The following is a 20,783-nucleotide window of genomic DNA, read 5'->3' as shown; positions in this document are numbered from 1 at the left end:
TGCCTCCATACAAAATGAGTCAGCCTCTAGCTTGCTAATCACCCATATGTGAGGACTAGCATCCTGCTTGTCCTGGGATAAAGCAAAATTGCTTACCTTGTAATAGGTGTTATCCCAGGACAGCAGGATGTAGTCCTCACAGAACCCACCCGCCACCCCACGAGTTGGGCCTCATATTTTTTTATTATTTTATTTTTGCTAACGCATTTGCTATATACGAGACTGAAGAGAGACACCTGTGGCAGAGAATATCATGGCATGCTGGGCATGCTGAGTGGCCTCACAGGGCCAGTCAAAAGTTTCTAGAAACTTTGACAGAAAGCTTCCCGCTTCAGGGCTCCGTCAGTGACGTCACCCATATGTGAGGACTACATCCTGCTGTCCTGGGATAACACCTATTACAAGGTAAGCAATTTTGCTTTTCCTCCGTACTTCTCTTTTGCCTGCTTTTATTTTTAAGGGCTGTCTGCGCCTACCTCGGGGGTGGGGGTGATGGTTTGCGGCTCGGCTTGCTCGTGCGGTGTGGTCCTGGCATGTCTCGGCCATGCCACCCTTTGGTCGGCGTGTATTTCAGAGGGGCAAGGGCCCTTACGCCTCCTGATGGTCACTAAACGCAGGAAAATTGAGCAGCGCATGCAGCCGCGGTCGGGCCCGATAGTGTTATCGTCGGTTGCATCAGGCCTGCTGGTTCCCTTGTGGTGGGAACGGCGGTCATTTTGGATCCTGATTCGCGTGGGCCACCATGTTTGGAAGGGGAGGAGGATCTCCCTCCGCAGCTCTCCCCTGTCCACCCGGGTCCCCCTAGATAGACAGGGGATCACAGGGAGGTCTGTTAGGCAAGATATGCTGACTCCGGGGGTCTGTGGGGGATCCGGCCACTTCGCGCCCCTTTTCCCCAGATTTTATCCTACTGCTTCACCAGGCTTATCTGGTTCAGCAGGGAGGGTATGGGATGCCTGCAAATAGGTCTGGCATCTCGTAGTCTGTGCCCCACGCCTTCTGGCTCTACAGCGGGGCCCAGTTGGTCGCGGGGATTCAGCATTTGCTGTGCCCGGGGGGGATAGCTGCTCAATCTGATGACTCTGTGGGGGCTCTGGACCTGCCAGGGATATGGTGGCAGTGTCGGGAACTCTCGGCGATGGTCAGGGACCACTTGACATGGATCTGGGGGGTGACCTGGGTGCCTCTCCGGGTCTGGATGGGTATGACCCCAAAATCTTCTGTTTGTTTTGGAGGGAGGAGTTGGCTCCTTTGCTCCCTCAGGTTTTCGAGGAGCTGGGATTAAAGGCCCCTCAGGAGGATCCGAATATGGATGGAGGTGGATCCTGTCCTTGATGGCCCGAGGTGGAGCGGGAGTGGAAGACCCTAGACTTCAGTTTAAGGGTAGGAAGAACGATGTGAAAACTCTCTCCCTTACCTGAGCAAACAGCTTTTTTTCGCTTCCTAAGGTAGACGTGGTGGTGACTAAGACTACCACTATTCCGGTTGCGGGCACTGCGGCCCTTAAGGATGTTCAGGATTGGAAATTGGAGCTTCATTTCAAAAGAATTTGAGGTGTCTGCTATGGGGCTGTGGGCCGCCATTTGCTCTAGTTTTACGCAGCGGGCCTGTTTGCGCCAGGTTCAGCGTTTTCAGGATGGGCTAGCACAACCCGGTGCCGAGGCTCCTAACGCAGATTACAAGGAGGCGTCTGCATATGTAGCAGATGCTCTCTATGATTTGGTGCATTCTTCATCTTGGTTTGAGTTCCGCAGTGGCGGTCAGGCATTTGCTATGGCTCAATAATTGGTCAGCGGATGTATCTTCTAAGTCCCAGTTAGGCTCATCACCTTTCAAAGGGTGCTTGTTTGGAGAGGATTTAGAACAGCTGATGAAACAGCTAGGTGAGACAAAGGTGCACAAGTTGCTGGAGGACAAGCCTCAGAATTTGCAGGCTTTTCAGGCCCGGGCTCATTTTAGGGCCAGCAGAAGATCTCGTCCGTTCAGAGATGCCGCAGTGTCGCAGAAACAGGTTTCGCCTCAAGACCCGGCTTGGGGTCAGTCCTTTCGGGGCAGACAGAGGCCTTTCAGGGCTTCCACGAATGGGGGAGCTCTGGGGTCCAAGGTCTCTGTGAGGTGAGGCCAGTTCATTCCACCGTTCCCTGTATTAGGGGGTCGCCTAGAGTGGTTTTATGGGGAGTGGACCAAGGTTACTCAGGATCAGTGGGTCCTCAGTGTAATAAGAGACTGTTACGTATTAGTTTGCGTGTCTCATTCGCGACCTGTTCCTAGTCTTCCCCTGCGGGTTTTCAGAAAAGCGTCACGTGGTACAAGAAACTTTGCATGGGTTGCGCGACTTAGGGGCTGTAATCCTGGTCCCTTCAGATGAACGGGTTGCATACTCCATTTCTTTTGTCGTGCCAAAGAAGGAAGGCACGTTTCACCCCATTCTGAACCTCAAGCGGGTAAATGCGGTGTTGAAGATCCCACGGTTTTGTATGGAGACTTTGTGGTCAGTGATTGTGGCTGTGCGCTACCGAGAGTTTCTGGCTTCCTTGGATCTGATGGAGGCGAAACTTTATATTCCCATTTGTCAGGGTCATCAGCACTTCCTGAGATTTGCAGTGCTGGGTCGGCATTTCCAGTTTCAGGCTCTTCCCTTTGTGCTGGCCATGGCTTCCTGCATGCTCACCAAGGCGATGATGGTGGCGGCGGCTCTGTGGCACGAGGGATTGCTGGAGCACCCTTATCTTGACGATTGGCTCAGTCAAGAAAAGTTGTTAGATGGGTGCTGTGCAGCAGTGCTAAAGGTTATTCAACTACTAGTCTCTCGGCTGGGTGGTCAATCGGACGAAGTCACCTAGACCCGTCTCAGGCACTCAATTACCTCTAAGCTCATTTTGATACAAGGCAGGGCAAGGTGTTTTTCACGGAGGAGAGAATGGCCAAGTTACAGTCTCAAGTTCGGCGCTTGTTGGCATTGAGAGTACCCCCCGAGCCTTGGATTTTCTACAGGTTCTGGGGTCGATGGCTTTTATGCTAGAGTTGGGGCCGTGGGCCTTCGCGCATATGCGGCTGCTTCAAAGGGCTCTGTTGGAGAGGTGGAATCTGCTGTTGGAGGCTTTCCATCAACCGGTGCGGGACAGCCTCTCGTGGTGGCTGCAGTCGTCCAATCTGCAGCGTGGTGTCGATCTGGAGATTCCGAATTGGGTGGTTCTTACTACTGATGCCAGTCTTTCTGGTTGGGGGGCACTTGGTCTTCGGAAGAAGCTTCGTGTCCTATAAATTGGTTGGAGACCAGGGCAGTGCGGCTGGCGCTGCTCACCTTCCTCCCTCTTGTTCAAGGTCGCTTGGTCAGGATTCTATCGGACAATGCGACAACAGTGGCTTACATCAATCGTCAGGGCGGCACCAAGAGTCGATGGGTGGCCCTGGAGGTTCAAGAGCTGTTTCTTTGGGTGGAGCAGTATGTGGTTCAGTTAGCGGCGTCTCATATCGCAGGTGTCGAACATCCAGGACAATTTTCTCAGTTGCAAGAGCTTGGGTCCAGGAGAGTGGGAATTGGAGGATTCGGTGATGCAGCTTATCAGAGATCAGTGGGGTTGTCCTCATATCTATTTGATGGCGACTCTGCTCAATGCGAAAGCACCTTGGTTTTTCAGCCACAGGAGATAATATGGGGCCGAGGTTTCAATGCTCTGGTGGTACCCTGGCCTCGGGGGATCCTGCTTTGTTTTCCCTCCATGGCCTCTAGCGGGCAAGGTCTTGCATCGGATACAAAAGCATCCAGGGAATGTGGTGCTAGTAGCCCTGGAGTGGCTGTGTTGACTGTGGTTCGCCGATTTCATCACCCTAGCAGTGGACGGTCTGCTATGACTGTTACCTTCCTTGCCTTCTCTGTCAGGGTCCCATATTTTGCGACAGGCAGATTGCTTTTGTCTAGTGGCTTGGCTTTTGAGAGGCAACGCTTGAGACAGGATACCTAGAGGCAGTGATCACTACTCTTTTGCAAGCTAGGCAGACATCTATTTCCCTGTCATACATTCAGATATGGAAGGTTTTTGAGGCTTGGCGCATGTCTAAAGGAATAGCAGCCGTACAGTCCTCCTTGTCACACATTTTGTCTTTCCTGCAGGAAGGTTTAGGTAAAGGGCTGGCCTTTAACTCTCTTAGCGTGCAGGAAGCAGCTCTGGAGTGCTTATGGGGAAAAGTTGAGGGATACTGCTTGTATTCCCATCCCGATGTGCTTAGGTTCCTTCAGGGAGGGAAGAATTTGCGCCCTCCATTGCGGGAAGGTCTGTCCCCCCCCCCCCGGAACCTTGATCTAGTTCTCTGAGGGCTGTGTGAGGCTCCATTTGAATCTATCCGTAGGGCGACCCTTAAGGACTTGACTCTTAAGGTCGTCGTCTTAGTGGCCATCTGTTCAGCCAGGAGAGGGTTTGAGTTTCAGGCTTTGTTGTGCCGTGACCCTTTCCTTCAAATCTTGGATTCAGGTGTCTCGTTGTGGATGGTACCTTCTTTTATTCCGAAAGTGGTTTCTGCTTTCCATGTCAATCAGTCTGTCGAACTCCCAGCTTTCCCAGAATTGGATGCTTCTGTGCCGCATGCTCGAGAGCTTAAGCTATTGGATGTCCACAAGATTTTGCTGCGGTATCTCAAGGTTACTAATGATTTCAGGAGGTCAGATCATCTTTTCGTTTTGTGGAGTGGATCAAAGCAAGGGGCGCATGCCTCCAAAGCAACCATTGCAAGGAGGCTTATGGAGGCTATTGGGTCTGTTTGTTTATTTATTTTATTTAGGAGCATTTATATACCGTTTTATAAAATACATTTTGTCAAAACGGTTTACAGGAAATAAAATAAAAATTAAAACAATCAAATTAAATTTAAAATATATACATAAAATAGTCAATAGCTAGATAGAATGCTAGCATAAACAAATCATTTACTAAATAAATAAAAATAAAAGTATTGTTGCCATGGGACTTACTGTTCCTGGGGAAAAAGATAAGCGGAAAAAAATGGGAAAAGGGGATATGAAAAGTGGGAGATTGTTGAAATGGCTGGAGGGGGAATAGAGGGAAAGGAAGGAAAAAGGGGGGAATGTGATGAAGAGTCAATTTAGTGGAAGTGGTACTTGGAATGTAATATGTGGATGCTTATAGATAATTCAGTAGGTGTATGTTAGGTATTAAGTTTGGTCTGATTGGGTGGGAATAGTAAATGCGAGTTGGAAAAGTTAGGTTTTAAGTGATTTTTTAAAGTGGAAAGGATTTGATATTAATTGTAAAGGATTTGGTAGTGAATTCCAAAGTATTGGTCCGGCTATCGAGAAAGCTCTCTTTCTGGTAATGTCAATTCTGGCTTGTTTAGGTGAGGGAATATCTAGGATTTTGAGTGAGTGATCTTAAGCATCGAGCAGGTTTGTAGATCCGTAGTAATGAACAGAGCCAGGTAGATGTAGGATTATGAATTAGACCATGGATGATAGAAAGAATTTTATATTTTATCCTGAACTTTATGGGTAACCAATGTAATGATTGCAAAGTTGGAGTAATGTGATTGCGTAGAGAAGTTCTGGTTAGTATCCGAGCTGCGCTATTTTGGATCAGTTGAAGAGGGTAGAGTGAAGAGTCTGGTAATCCTAAGTAGAGAGCGTTACAATAGTCTAGACCGGAAAAGATTAGAGATTGAAGAATGGTTCTGTAATCATGGTAAAAAAGTAATGGACGGAGATGTTTTAGAAGTCATAATTTATAAAAGGATTTTTATCAAGGATGTTATCAAGGGCCTTCAGGTTCCTGAGGGTTTATGGGCCCGGGCGGCTTCGTAGGCAGAGGCTCAGTTGGTTTCTCCGCAGGAGATTTGCAGAGCGGTGATTTGGAAGTCACTGTATACCTTTGCGAGCCATTACCGGCTGGATTTGGGGGATTTGAACTCCTGGTCTTTCGGCGAAAGTGTCTTGCAAGCAGGTCCCACCCTAAGTAGGGAGCTTTGGTACATCCCAGCAGTCTGGACTGATCTGGGTACATTCAGGGAAAGGAAAATTAGTTTTTACCTGCCAATTTTCTTTCCTGTAGTACCACAGATCAGTCCACAACCTGCCGGTTTTGGAGGTGGAGAGTCCTCCGCTCAGCTGTAATCTTTTCGGCATATGCCTTCTGTTCGGTTATTCACAATTTACTAGTTTGACAAGTTTTTATCAAGTTTTTGCACATAGTTTTTTTGCTTGGATACATATCCATACTGAGGAACGGCAGGTGGCACCAGGGCTTATCAAGCAGTGTCAGTGAAACTTTCTCTGTCTCCATCTGCTGGCAGGGATGAATGAACCCAGTAGTCTGGACTGATCGTGGTACTACAGGAACGAAAATTAGCAGGTAAGAACCAGTTTTCCTGTGTGTGTGTGTGTGTGTGTGTGTGTGTGTGTGGTGGGGAAGAGAGACAGCGCATTATTTGCAAACCCCCCCCCCCCCCCCCCCCCCCCCCGTGCAGCTAATCCATGACAATCTCAGGGCATCCGGAAATCAGTTTTTGGGTCTTATTTTGATGTCTATGTTGAAATATTTTATGAGTGTTTGGAACTTTTTTTTTTAATGAGTTTTGAACTATTTAGATCTATTTATTAACTGGTTTGAATTAATCTTATTGGTATGGTTGCTGCTTTGGTTCTTACTGTGTGGTGTATTTGCTATTGCAATGGCCTGTCGCCTGCTCCCAGCTCGCTCATGGAGTTCTAAAAGGGACCTGGCCCCCGGTTCCGATACGCATCAGTAATGTGGCCCTCTTAGCTTAAAAAAAAAAAAAGTTTGCCCACTCCTGTTCTATGGTATCTGAATATTGGAGCATTGCCAACATAATGCTGTAGGCAAATGTCTCATGCATATTCATTGTGGATATCCTGAAATCCTGACCTGTTTGTTGCTCTCAAGGATTGGACTTGGATATCCCAGATATAGTGTATCTGGATTTCCGGAAAGTATTTGACAAAATCCCTTATGAAAAACTTCTGAGGAAATTAGTCATGGGATAAGAGGCAATGTCCTATTGTTAAAAGATAGAAAACAGAGTGTAGGGCTAAATGGTCTGTTTTCTTAGTTTAGAAAGGTGAATAGTGGAGTACCCCCAGTGATCTGTTCTGAGACTGTTTGTTTGTTTTTTTTTTTTTAACAGTGGAAATGAGAACAGTGAGTGATGTGATCAGATTTGCTGATATACAAAATTATTCTATGTTAAATAAGAGGATTGTGGGAAATTTCAAGAGGACCTTTCAGGACTGTGAGACTGGACATGAAAAAGGCAGGTGAAATTTAACGTGGACAAGTGCACAATGATGCATGTAGGGAAGAGTAACTTAAATTATAGCTACATAATGCAAGGATCCACATTAGAAATTGCCATTCGGGAAAAGTATCTAGGCATTGTACATATGTTGAAATCCTTTGCTCGGTGTGTATCTGCAGCCTAGAAAGCAAATAGAATACTAGGAATTATTAGGAAAGGAATGGAGAATAAAACACTATCAATAATGCCTCTGTATCGTACTATGCTGCCACTGCATCTTCAATATTGTGTGCAGCACGAGGACAAGCAGAATGGCAGTTCGCACACATGGGTGTCGTCATCTGATGGAGCCTGGCACAGAAAATTTATGTCAAAGTTCCTAGAACTTTGAATGAGCCTCTCTGAGCATTCCCGAGCATTCATTTTACCACGTGTCTACTCTGTCCCTTCAGTCTTAACTTTTCCACGGAGCTTGGTGGTTTGCAGTCTGTGAGTCTCTCTCTTTTTTTTTTCTTGCTTTTTGGGAGTTTTCACCAGCATATTTCATGTCTCATTGACGCAGGGTCCCACAGTTTCCCTTTGACTCGCCCCTAGGTAGGTTTTTCAGTGTTTCTTCATGTTTTCTTTCGCTTTTGAATTCCCAGGGCGGTCGTGCATTCAGTGTCCATTGGTCATCAACTACCACTGCTACTGATTTTGATCTCGTGACCCTTTTATGGGATGGGAGGCGATGTCCTTTTGTGGATTACAAACTGGTTAAAAGACAGGAAATAGAGAGTAGGATTAAATGGTCAATTTTCTCCGTGGAAAAGGGTAAACACTGGAGTGCCTAAGGGATCTGTACTTGGACCAGTGCTTTTCAATATATTTATAAATGATCTGGACAGGAATACGAGTGAGGTTATCAAATTTGCGGATGATACAAATTATTCAGAGTAGTTAAATCACAAGTGGATTGTGATACATTACAGGAGGACCTAGCAAAACTGGAAGATTAGGCATCCAAATGGCAGATGAAATTTAATGTGGACAAGTGCAAGGTGTGGTCCCAGGAAACACAACGGAAGCCGATCAAATTTTGCAGTGTAGCAACCAGAAGTAAACAGACTGGTAAAAGAGATTCTTTATTTGTCACAGTATGTAGGCCCAACTCTGGCCGAGTTTCGCTCTATTCTTAGAGCTGCCTCAGGGGCTACTATAACAGTGAAACATATAAACATTTAAAAACAAATTATCATGACATCACAACATAAATCATAAAAAATAAGAAATTATAAAAATCAAATTACAGTGTAAATTACATATAAATGATGTACAGTGTTAATAGACAAGAGTATACACACACAATGTGAAAGACAATATATTGTTATAAATAGTGGCTAAATACTACTATATCAAAACATTGCTTTGTGACATGTTATACCTGTGGAGCTTATTCGAATATTTTCAAAAGTTTCATAGATTTATAACCCTTGCTCTTTAGCATTCTTTATCTGCAAGAATAGTTCCACTGTTTATAGAGTAATAAAGGTGGAAACATAGTATCAATAGTGTCCGTAAATATATACCCAATGTTTAAATTGCATTATATTATATCGTTTAAGACTAATCGGAGAAAATTATTTTTCATTCAATGCACAATTAATCTCTGGAATTTGTTGCCAGGGGATGTGGTTAGTGCAGTTAGTGTAGCTGGGTTCAAAAAAGGTTTAGATAAGTTCTTTGAGGAGAAGTCCATTAACTGCTATTAATCAAGTTGACTTAGGGAATAGCCACTGCAAATAATTGGATCAGTAGCATGGGATCTTCTTGGTGTTTGGGTACTTGCTAGGTTCTTGTGGCCTGGTTTGGCTTCTATTGGAAACATGATGCTGGGCTTGATGGACCCTTGGTCTGACCCAGCATGGCAATTTCTTATGTTCTTATGATGCCATGCCCATGGAATTCCAGCTGTGCCTTCAGTGTGCAAGGATTGTCTATCATGGATACCTGGGGACACTGAATGACATCTGAGGTTGCTATATATGTGCCCAGATGACACCAAAATAATACTGAGACCATCTGGAGAATATGGAACAACTCTTTGGGCACAAGGAGACCTATCCCTTGGCATTGGAGGCGTCAACATTGAGGGATCTCTGAGCCCCACCAGTGACAGAAATTGGTGGATCCATAGGCTGCATTAGCATCGATGAAGGTCAAGGATTTTGGAGACAAGCCATTGGCTGGCTCCTCCAGTTCCTCTTCTTAGACCTCTGCACTGGGGATGGACTGTACAGAGCATTGAGAGAAGCCAACAAAGCATTGGCATCAGTCATCTATGCAGGGTGCCAGCATGGGGATGCTCCAGTGTTTGCTGAGAAGCCCCTCTTCCCCCCCCCCCCCCCCCCCCCCCGCGGCCCTTTGGTAGGGCTAGCTCATCCTCCATGATTTCTAGGGGTTCTCCATGACCTTAAGGGGTCCAGATGTCAGCTACCAATCCTTCTTTCAGCTCTGAAGACGATCTGGTTATGCCTTCTTTTTTAGTCAGTGATGGCATTGGTGTTCTTCGAGGAGGAGCTAGAGAAACCAGTGAAACTTGCAGTAGAGAAAGTGCTGCAGGACCTCTTTGTTGGAGTCCAATGGCACCTGGACAAGCACTGTTGCTCCTCAGCTCTCTTCAGGCACTCATTGCTGGCACAGTCTTCAGGCACTCCTGCTGGCACAGTCATCAGTGTTGATGGTTGCCTGGGCATTGATGCCCATGGTTTCTCAGTCAAGGAAACCTCCCGAAGACTGGGAATGCCTCAGGGTCCAAGGTCACCTGGCTAGACGCTCCAGTTCCTATACTGGTGGCCGAGGACCAAGCACCATGGGATCTGTCCCCTGTCAATGACAGTGAAGATGACTCACTTTACCCCTGAGAGGAGACTCCTTGAAGGCTTTGGAAGATGAAGCATTGGATTACCTCCCCTCCAACTCTCCTGCCAGCAGAAGGATGTCTCCTCCAAGGCCATCCATTTAATTTGCAGACTGAGGAGGATATCCAGAAAAAAATGGTACTATCCTCGTGGAGTCTCCTAAGGAGATTGTGGCAGTCCTAGTGCATGAGATCCTTAATGGAATTTCTGATGAGGATGGGGTGAACCTCATCTCAGTAGCTCTCTTCAGTGGGAGCACTGAGAGGAGAGGATCACCTTGCTGGTGGCTGAAAGGATCAGTAAAGTTTTGCTTGGGACATGTGTGTTTGTTTTTCTTGTTTTATTTTATTTTTTAAGTATTGGGGCAAAGTTAACTATTTGGGAATATTATTTAGTGTGTTTGTGTGTTTGTGCTTTTAATAGTTAGTAAGGTAGCGAATAAACAAGTTAGACTGTTTGTATTTTTAAATAGTCAGTCTGTAAGGCAGCTAGTAAGCAGAACTGAGTGTTTTTTTTAAATACAAAGTAGCCAGAAGCTCTAGGAGCAGTGTATACCTAAGTAAAAAGGTTGAAAAGTTCAGTTACTCACCTTGGAAAGGTGTTGAGGTAGTGTGATTTGGTTTGAATAGGTATCAAGAGAGCAGTAAGTTACTCTGGCTGACTAACTGAAGTTAGACTGTTTGTATTTCCCAACCCTCCCACCCCTCGCCCACCCACCACTAGCTCATCCTTTAATTTATAGGCAGATGCCACTTTCACCAAAAAAAAAAACCAGCAACAAAAACTTTGAGAGTTTGATCAGACCCCTGTAGGCCACTACCAGACATATAGCGAATTCACTAATACATTTAAAGGATGTTAGACACATTCCTACTCCCATAGCAACCTAAAACATAACTAGGAACTGATCAAAATTGAGATGAAGGCAGCAGTCCAGCAGCAAGAGGGGGGCTTCCCAGTCTTTTGTATCGAGTGTCACATGTATGATTTTTTACCCGCCGGTGAGAAGTTGTACACGTGCATGCAATGCAAAGAGCCTCCTGGTTCTCAGAGTACGAGTCCTATCTCTGGAGGCTAGAGTGGCAGACCTGGAGGAGCTGAGGCAGACAGAGGTATATAGATGAGACCTTCAGGGACATAGTAGCCAAGTCCCAACTTCAGACTGGCAGCCCTGGTGGTGCCTTGGAGGAAGAAGGTCTCATGATTGGAGAGCATCAACCTGGTGTAGCAGGAAAGGATCCTGTAGCAAGGACCTGCTCTCCAGGTGATGCACTGTCCTTTCGTACCAAGGATATCTCCCCAAGGCCTACTGCCCAGGAGGGAAGGGTTAGGTCGGCCATCATAGTTGGTGATTCGATTATTAGGAATGTAGACAGCTGGGTGGCTGGTGGGCGTGAGGATCGCCTGGTAACATGCCTACCTGGTGCGAAGGTGGCGGACCTCACGCGTCACCTAGATAAGATTTTAGACCGTGCTGGGGAGGAGCCGGCTGTCGTGGTACATATGGGCACCAACGACATAGGAAAATGTGGGAGGGGAGGTTCTGGAAGCCAAATTTAGGCTCTTAGGTAGAAAACTTAATTCCAGAACCTCCAGGGTAGCATTCTCTGAAATGCTCCCTGTTCCATGCGCAGGTCACCAGAGGCAGGCAGAGCCTCCGGACTCTCAATGCGTGGATGAGACGATGGTGCAAGGAAAAGGGATTCAGTTTTGTTAGGATCTCGGGAACCTTTTGGGGAAGGAGGAGTCTCTTCCGAAGGGATGGGCTCCACCTTAACCATGATGGAACCAGCTGCTGGCGCTAACCTTTAAAAAGGAGATAGAGCAGCTTTTAAACTAGAACAAAGGGGAAAGCAGACAGTCACTCAGTGCATGGTTCGGAGAGAGGTATCTTCAAAGGATACTAATGATGCATTAGAATTAGGGCATCCCGACAGTGAGGTTCCAATAATAAGAAAAGTAGTCCAAGTGCCTGTAACTAAAAACTCACCTGAGCTAAAAAATTCTAACTTATCCCTATCAATTAAAAAGCAGAATGAAAATACAAACAAAAAACAAACTTTGAAATGTTTGTATGCTAATGCCAGAAGTCTAAGTAGTAAGATGGGAGAATTAGAATGTATAGCAGTGAATGATGACATAGACTTAATTGGCATCTCAGAGACATGGTGGAAGGAGGACAACCAATGGGACAGTACTATACCGGGGTACAAATTATATCGCAATGACAAGAGAGGAGCACCTGGGAGGTGGTGTGGTGCTTTATGTCCGGGATGGCATAGAGTCCAACAGGATAAACATCTTGCACGAGACTAAATGCACAATTGAATCTTTATGGGTAGAAATCCCTTGTGTGTCGGGGAAGACTATAATGATAGGAGTATACTACCGTCCACCTGGTCAAGATGGAGAGACTGACAGTGAAATGCTAAGAGAAATTAGGGAAGCTAACCAAATTGGTAGTGCGGTAAGAATGGGAGACTTCAATTACCCCAATAATGACTGGGTAAATGTATCATTGGGACATGCTAGAGAGATATAGTTCCTGGATGGAATAAATGATAGCTTTATGGAGCAATTGGTTCAGGAACAGACGAGGGAGGGAGAAATTTTAGATCTAATTCTCAGTGGAGAACAGGATTTGGTGAGAGAGGTAACGGTGGTGGGGCCGCTTGGCAATAGTGATCATAATATGATCAAATTTGATTTAATGATTGGAAGGGGGACAGTAAACAAATCCACGGCTCTCGTGCTAAACTTTCAAAAGGGAAACTTTGATAAAATGAGAAAAATTGTTAGAAAAAAACTGAAAGGAGCAGCTACAAAAGTAAACAGTGTGCAAAAGGCGTGGTCATTGTTAAAAATATCATCCTAGAAGCACAATCCAGATGTATTCCACACATTAAGAAGGTGGAAAGAAGGCAAAACGATTACCGGCATGGTTAAAAGGGGAAGTGAAAGAAGCTATTTTAGCCAAAAGATCTTCATTCAAAAATTGGAAAAAGGATCCAACAGAAGAAAATAGGATAACGCATAAACGTTGGCAAGTTAAATGTAAGACATTGATAAGACAGGCTAAGAGAGAATTTGAAAAGAAGTTGGCCGTAGAGGCAAAAACTCACAGTAAAAACTTTTTAAAATATATCCGAAGCAGAAAGCCTGTGAGGGAGTCAGTTGGACTGTTAGACGATAGAGGGGTTAAAGGGGCACTTAGATAAGGCCATCGTGGAAAGATTAAATGATTTCTTTTCTTCGGTGTTTACTGAAGAGGATGTTGGGGAGGTACCTGTACTGGAGAAGGTTTTCATGGGTAATGATTCAGATGGACTGAACCAAATCACGGTGAACCTAGAAGATGTGGTAGACCTGATTGACAAACTGAAAAGTAGTAAATCACCTGGACTGTATGGTATACACCCCAGAGTTCTGAAGGAACTAAAAAATGAAATTTCAGACCTATTAGTAAAAATTTGTAACCTATCATTAAAATCATCCATTGTACCTGAAGACTGGAGGATAGCAAATGTAACCCAATATTTAAAAAGGGCTCCAGGGGCGATCTGGGAAACTACAGACCGGTTAACCTGACTTCAGTGCCAGGAAAAATAGTGGAAAGTGTTCTAAACATCAAAATCACAGAACATATAGAAAAACATGGTTTAATGGAACAGAGTCAGCATGGCTTTATCCAAGGCAAGTCTTGCCTCACAAATCTGCTTCACTTTTTTGAAGGAGTTAATAAACATGTGGATAAAGGTGAACCTGTAGATGTAGTGTACTTGGATTTTAAGAAGGCATTTGACAAAGTTCCTCATGAGAGGCTTCTAGGAAAAATAAAAAGTAGGTGGCGATATCCTTTCGTGGATTACAAACTGGCTAAAAGACAGGAAACAGAGAGTAGGATTAAATGGACAATTTTCTCAGTGGAAGGGTGTAGGCAGTGGAGTGCCTCAGGGATCTGTATTGGGACCCTTACTTTTCAATATATTTATAAATGATCTGGAAACATAGAAACATAGAAATGACGGCAGAAGAAGACCAAATGGCCCATCCAGTCTGCCCAGCAAGCTTCCCTCATTTCTTCTCTCATACTTATCTGTTTCTCTTAGCTCTTGGTTCTAATTCCCTTCCACCCCCGCCATTAATGTAGAGAGCGGTGATGGAGCTGCATCCAAGTGAAATATCTAGCTTGATTAGTTAGAGGTAGTAGGGGTAGTAACCGCCGCAATAAGCAAGCTACACCCATGCTTATTTGTTTTTACCCAGATTATGTTATACAGCCCTTATTGGTTGTTTATCTTCTCCCCTGCCGTTGAAGCAGAGAGCTATGCTGGATATGCATCGAAAGTGAAGTATCAGGCACATTTGGTTTGGGGTAGTAACCGCCGTAACAAGCCAGCTACTCCCCGCTTTGTGAGTGTGAATCCTTTTTTCTTCTCCCCTGCCGTTGAAGTTATGCTGGATATGCGTGAAGTATCAGTTTTTCTTTTCCCCTGCCGTTGAAGCAGAGAGCTATGCTGGAAATTCGTGATGTATCAGTCTTTCTCCCATGCCGTTGAAGCAGAGAGCCATGCTGGATATGCTTCGAGAGTGAAGTATCAGGTACATTTGGTTTGGGGGTAGTAACCGCCGTAACAAGCCAGCTACTCCCCGCTTTGTGAGTGCGAACCCTTTTTTCTTCTCCCCTGCCGTTTAAGCACAGAGCTCTGCTGGATGTGTGAAGTAACAGTTTTTCTTTTCCCCTGCTGTTGAAGCAGAGAACTATGCTGGATATGCATTGAAAGTGAAGTATAAGAATGGAGTGATCAAGCTAGTTGAAAGGCATCAGGAATAGAGGAAGGTGGAGGTAGTAATTTGGATATTTGGTTTGGGGTAGTAACCACCGTAACAAGCCAGCTACTCCCGTCTTTGTGAGTGCAAATCCTTTTTTCCACATTTCCTCTTGCTGTTGAAGCTTAGAGTGATGTTGGAGTCACAGTAACCATGTGTATGTTTTATTGAATAAGGGTATTGTCTCCAGGCAGTAGCCATCATTCTGGCGAGTCACCCACTCTTCATTGGCGGCCTCTTGACTTTATGGATCCACAGTGTTTATCCCACGCCCCTTTGAAGTCCTTCACAGTTCTGGTCTTCACCACTTCCTCCGGAAGGGCATTCCAGGCATCCACCACCCTCTCCGTGAAGAAATACTTCCTGACATTGGTTCTGAATCTTCCTCCCTGGAGCTTCAAATCGTGACCCCTGGTTCTGCTGATTTTTTTCTTATGGTAAAGATTTGTTGTTGCCTTTGGATCATTAAAACCTTTCAAGTATCTGAAAGTCTGTATCATATCACCTCTGCTCCTCCTTTCCTCCAGGGTGTACATATTTAGATTCTTCAATCTCTCCTCGTACGTCATGCGATGAAGATCCTCCACCTTCCTGGTCGCCCTTCTCTGTACCGCTTCCATCTTGTCTTTGTCTTTTTGTAGATACGGTCTCCAGAACTGAACACAGTACTCCAGGTGAGGCCTCACCAAGGACCTGTACAAGGGAATAATCACTTCCCTTTTCTTACTCTATATTCCTCTCTCTATGCAGCCCAGCATTCTTCTGGCTTTTGCTATCGCCTTGTCGCATTGTTTCGCAGACTTCATATCATTAGACACTATCACCCCAAGATCCCTCTCCTGCTCCGTGCACGTCAGCCTTTCCCCCCCCATCGAATACAGTTCATTCGGATTTCCGCTCCCCATATGCATGACTTTGCACTTCTTGGCATTGAATCTTAGCTGCCATATCTTCGACCACTCTTCCAGCTTCCTTAGATCCCGTCTCATTCTCTCCACTCCTTCCGGCGTGTCCACTCTGTTGCAGATCTTAGTGTCATCCGCAAAAAGACAAACCTTACCTTCTATCCCGTCCGCAATGTCTCTCACAAAGATATTGAACAGGACCGGTCCCAACACCGATCCTTGCGGTACACCACTTAAAACCGCTCTCTCTTCAGAGAAGGTTCCGTTTACCATCACACATTGTCTTCTGTCCGTCAACCAATTTGCAATCCAGGTCACCACCTTGTCACTCACTCCCAAGCTTCTCGTTTTATTCACCAGTCTCCTGTGCGGAACCGTATCAAAAGCTTTGCTGAAATCCAAGTATATGACATCGAGCGCTCTTCCTTGGTCCAATTCCTTGGTTACCCAGTCAAAAAAGTCAATCAGATTTGTCTGACAGGATCTTCCCCTGGTGAATCCATGTTGCCTCTGGTCCATCAATTCTCCGGACTGTAGATAGTTCACTATTCTCTCTTTCAGCAGAGACTCCATTACTTTTCCCACCACCGAAGTGAGGCTAACCGGCCTGTAGTTGCCAGCCTCCTCCCTGTTCCCACTCTTGTGAAGCGGGACCACCACTGCTCTTCTCCAGTCTCTCGGCACCACTCCCATTTCTAGGGATCTATTGAACAGGTCACACAGCGGACCCGCCAGAACATCTCTGAGCTCCCTCAATATCCTTGGATGAATCCCATCAGGCCCCATGGCTTTGTCCACTTTCAGGTTCTTTAGCTCTTCCCACACATTTTCTACTGTAAAAGGATTTTCATCTATTCCACTTCCCTCCAGTTTCTTGTTGTGTAGAGATGGTCCTTCTCCAGGGTCTTCTTTAGTGAACACAGAGCTGAAGTATTCGTTTAATATTTCTGCCATTTCTTCGTCTGTCTCCACACATTGATCCTTACCACCTTTCAATTTCACTATACCACTTTGGACCTTTCTCTTTTCGCTGATGTATCTGAAAAATGTTTTGTCACCATTTTTTATCTCCTTGGCAATCCTCTCTTCTGCTTGATTTTTTGCCAACTTGATTGTTTTCTTCGTCTCCCTCAGTTGATACAAATATTCTTCTTTGTGCTCCTCCCTTTGGGATCCTTTATATTTCTTGAATGCTGTTCTTTTAGCTTTAATTTTGTCAGCCACTTCCTTTGAGAACCAGATAGGTTTCAATTTTCTTTTGCTTTTCTTTATGTTTCTAACATATAGAGCAGTTGCCTTGGTGATTGCTCCTTTTAGATTGGTCCACTGCTGATCCACATCTCTCTCGTTCTCCCATCCTTTAAGTTCTTCCTCCAGGTACTTTCCCATTTCCTCAAAGTCTGTGTTTTTGAACTGTAAAACTCGGGTCTTTGTGGTTCTTTTCCCTATTCTATTAGTGATATTAAACCATACCGTTCGATGATCACTGCTGCTGAGGTGGGCGCCCACCTGGACATCTGAAACATTATCTGCATTATTGAGCAATAAGTCGAGTATAGCACCTTCTCTCGTGGGTTCCAACACCATTTGTTTGAACAAAGATACTTGCATGGCATCCATTATTGCTCTACTATTTTTAGTTTCTGCAGATGGGATTTTCCAGTCTACATCTGGCATATTAAAGTCACCCACAATCACCACTTCTCCCTTCTTACCTATCTTATGGATGTCTTCAATCAGATCTCTGTCCAGCTCTTCCTTTTGGTTTGGAGGCCTGTAAACCACTCCAATATAAATGGACACTCCGTCATCTTTTTTTAGGTCGACCCATAGAGCTTCTTCTTTACCCCAACTTCCTTGTAGCTCAGATGCTTGTATGTTGTTTCTGACATAAAGAGCCACACCTCCCCCTTTTCTATCCTCTCTGTCCTTCCTTAACAAGTTGTAGCCTGGTATTGTTGTATCCCATTCATGAGATTCTGTGAACCATGTTTCTGTGATAGCAACAATGTCCAATTCTGCCTCAGCCATTAGGGCCTGCAGATCTGGGATTTTATTTCCCAAACTATGAGCATTTGTGGTCATAGCCTTCCAGGTACTCTCTTTAAGGTTATTGCTTTTCCTGGACTCCTTATGAGATATTAGTTGAGATTTGTTATTCACTTTACTCTTTCTGTTTGTAGTTGTTCCACTGTTGACAGAGTTATCCATCTCAATTAGATTTTTCTTTTGGTTATGGATCTTGAAATACTGCATGCATTGTGTTTTTTCTCTCTTTTCTGGTAATACTGCAATGTTTTTCTCAAGAACTTCCTCAGTTTTTAATATAGAGAGGGCTTGTTCTTTTTGCATTTGGTACATTGTGTGTCTCCTTATCACAGGTCTAATTCTACCAGAGCCCACTGTAACCCTGGATTGTAAAGAATTTCTTAATGACCTGTTTGAGTGGGAGGGTGTACCTGTTGGCTGCTCATCTGTCAAGAATGGATGACTTTGGGTCCTACCTGAGCCTAATGGATCTCCTTTTCTTGACTCCTGGTTTTTCCGTGATATTGGGGAATTATTATCTGTGTAATGCAATGTGGGTGTAATACTTTTAATTGAAGCTAATTGAGCTTTTATCTCAGTCAGCTCCATTTTCAAGGAAGAGAGTTGTGCACAAATTGGGCAAGCTCTAAGTTTCCAGATGCTTTCCCTCAGAATAAAGGCTCCACAGCAGTTACATTGGATAGTCCTCATCTTGGTAGTTTGTGATTTGTATTTCCTTGACTGTTACCAATGTACTAATTTATCTCGCTGCCAATGGGAAGTTAGGCAGGCTTTATTAGAAAACAAGCCCCAGGGGTGGGTGGATAGAGGGGTAGGGAGGGAGGGAGTCAAACAGTTTAGCCTGGGACAAGCTGGGTAAAGTAGGGCACTTCTGGACTGTTGCCTTTGCTTTTGGTCAATTGTTTTAAAAAACAGTCTTTATGCCCCAATTTTTAGTTTGAACCGATTTTTTGTGCCAACTAACTCCAAGGGAGAGTTTAAAAGGTGTTTTAAAAGCTGGAGAGCTGTCTACTTGGAGGTTTCTTTTTTTGTTTTTTTTTTTTTTTTCCTTCTAGCTTTATTCAAACAGCAAATCAACTTACTAGATTAATAACTTACTTACAAGTGAGGTAATCAAATTTGCAGATGATACAAAACTGTTCAGAGTAGTTAAATCACAAGCAGTTTGTGATAAATTGCAGGAAGAACTTGTGAGGCTGGAAAATTGGGCATCAAAATGGCAGATGAAATTTAATGTGGACAAGTGCAAGGTGATGCATATAGGGAAAAATAACCCATGCTATAGTTACACAATGTTAGGTTACATATTAGGTGCTACTACCCAAGAAAGAGATCTAGGTGTCATAGTGGATAACACATTGAAATCGTCGGTTCAGTGTGCTGTGGCAGTCAAAAAAGCAAACAGAATGTTGGGAATTATTAGAAAGGGAATGGTGAATAAAACGGAAAATGTCATAATGCCTCTGTATCGCTCCATGGTGAGACCGCACCTTGAATACTGTGTACAATTCTGGTCACCGCATCTCAAAAAAGATATAATTGCAGTGGAGAAGGTACAGAGAAGGGCAACCAAAATGAAAAAGGGAATGGAACAGCTCCCCTATGAGGAAAGACTAAAGAGGTTAGGACTTTTCAGCTTGGAGAAGAGACAGCTGAGGGGGGATATGATAGAGGTGTTTAAAATCATGAGAGGTCTAAAACGGGTAGATGTGAATCGGTTATTTACTCTTTATAATAGACTAGGGGGCACTCCATGAAGTTAGCATGTGGCACATTTAAAACTAATCGGAGAAAGTTCCTATGTTCAGAAACTCTGTTTATTGTAACTCCTTAACCGTGACAGTTTTGTTCTTTGGAAACCGACCTGATTTGATACTTGTATTAAGAAGGTCGGTATATAAAAATCCTAAATAAATAAATAAAGTTCTTTTTCACTCATCGCACAATTAAACTCTGGAATTTGTTGCCAGAAGATGTGGTTAGTGCATTTAGTTTAGCTGTGTTTAAAAAAGGATTGGATAAGTTCTTGGAGGAGAAGTCCATTACCTACTTATTAAGTTGACTTAGATAATAACCACCGCTATTACTAACAACGGTAACTTGGAATAGACTTAGTTTTTGGATACTTGCCAGGTTCTTATGGCCTGGATTGGCCACTGTTGGAAACAGGATGCTGGGCTTGATGGACCCTTGGTCTGACCCAGTATGGCATGTTCTTATGTTCTTATGACTAAGCTCATCAAAAATCAGGTGAAATTGTTGTACAAAGTTAGCGAATTACTCATGGAGTGATTCGCCTTGGGAGAGACTCAGGCAAAGACAGTGCCATCCAGCAAGGAGAGTATATGTATGTCACTTTGTGGTCTGAGGGGTAATGTGCAATCTGAAGTTCAAAGTGTATCTTACATAAACTGAGGAACCCCCTGCTTCCCTTGGAATTACAATTGTACCTGGGAGGCGGTGGAAGATGCAGCGTGGATTCTGAGGGCAAAGTAGGCACAGCTGGAGGGTTCACCAGTGCTCGAGGTGGTAGTTGGGCTTGCATGGCATACAGTTTGCTGAGCAAGACCCTGAAGTAATCCAGTCACATGATTAAGCTACTGCTAGGCTTGCTGGTTTAAACCTTGGAAGTGGCCAGCCAGACAATTCAACTAATCCTGCACCTGGAGTGCCAGTCTGGCAAAGGCCTGAGCTGGGGAGGAGTCTGCAGGGCTCATTGCCTTGTAATCTGCCATGGTTGGTGAGCCTTTTTGCTGTGGCATGGTTGGCACAACCTAGCATGTGCACTTACTGGCGCATACCGACAGCTGACGAGCACACCCTTTGGTTCTGAGCT

General features: G+C 44.7%; 1 protein-coding gene across 1 annotated transcript in view; it reads left to right on the top strand.

Moving 5' to 3' along the window:
• Window positions 1–20,783, top strand: part of SRCAP (Snf2 related CREBBP activator protein) — an 845,719-nt gene that overhangs the window by 209,698 nt on the left and 615,238 nt on the right. Inside the window, 1 exon segment of the mRNA XM_029606814.1 lies at window positions 7,153–7,278. Within this exon segment, the coding sequence (XP_029462674.1) occupies window positions 7,153–7,278 (126 nt within the window).

Source organism: Rhinatrema bivittatum, chromosome 6 (assembly GCF_901001135.1).
Source record: "Rhinatrema bivittatum chromosome 6, aRhiBiv1.1, whole genome shotgun sequence".
NCBI lineage: Eukaryota > Metazoa > Chordata > Amphibia > Gymnophiona > Rhinatrematidae > Rhinatrema > Rhinatrema bivittatum.
Note: the sequence above shows the minus strand (reverse complement) of the source record. Positions and strands in the feature narration are given on the sequence as shown.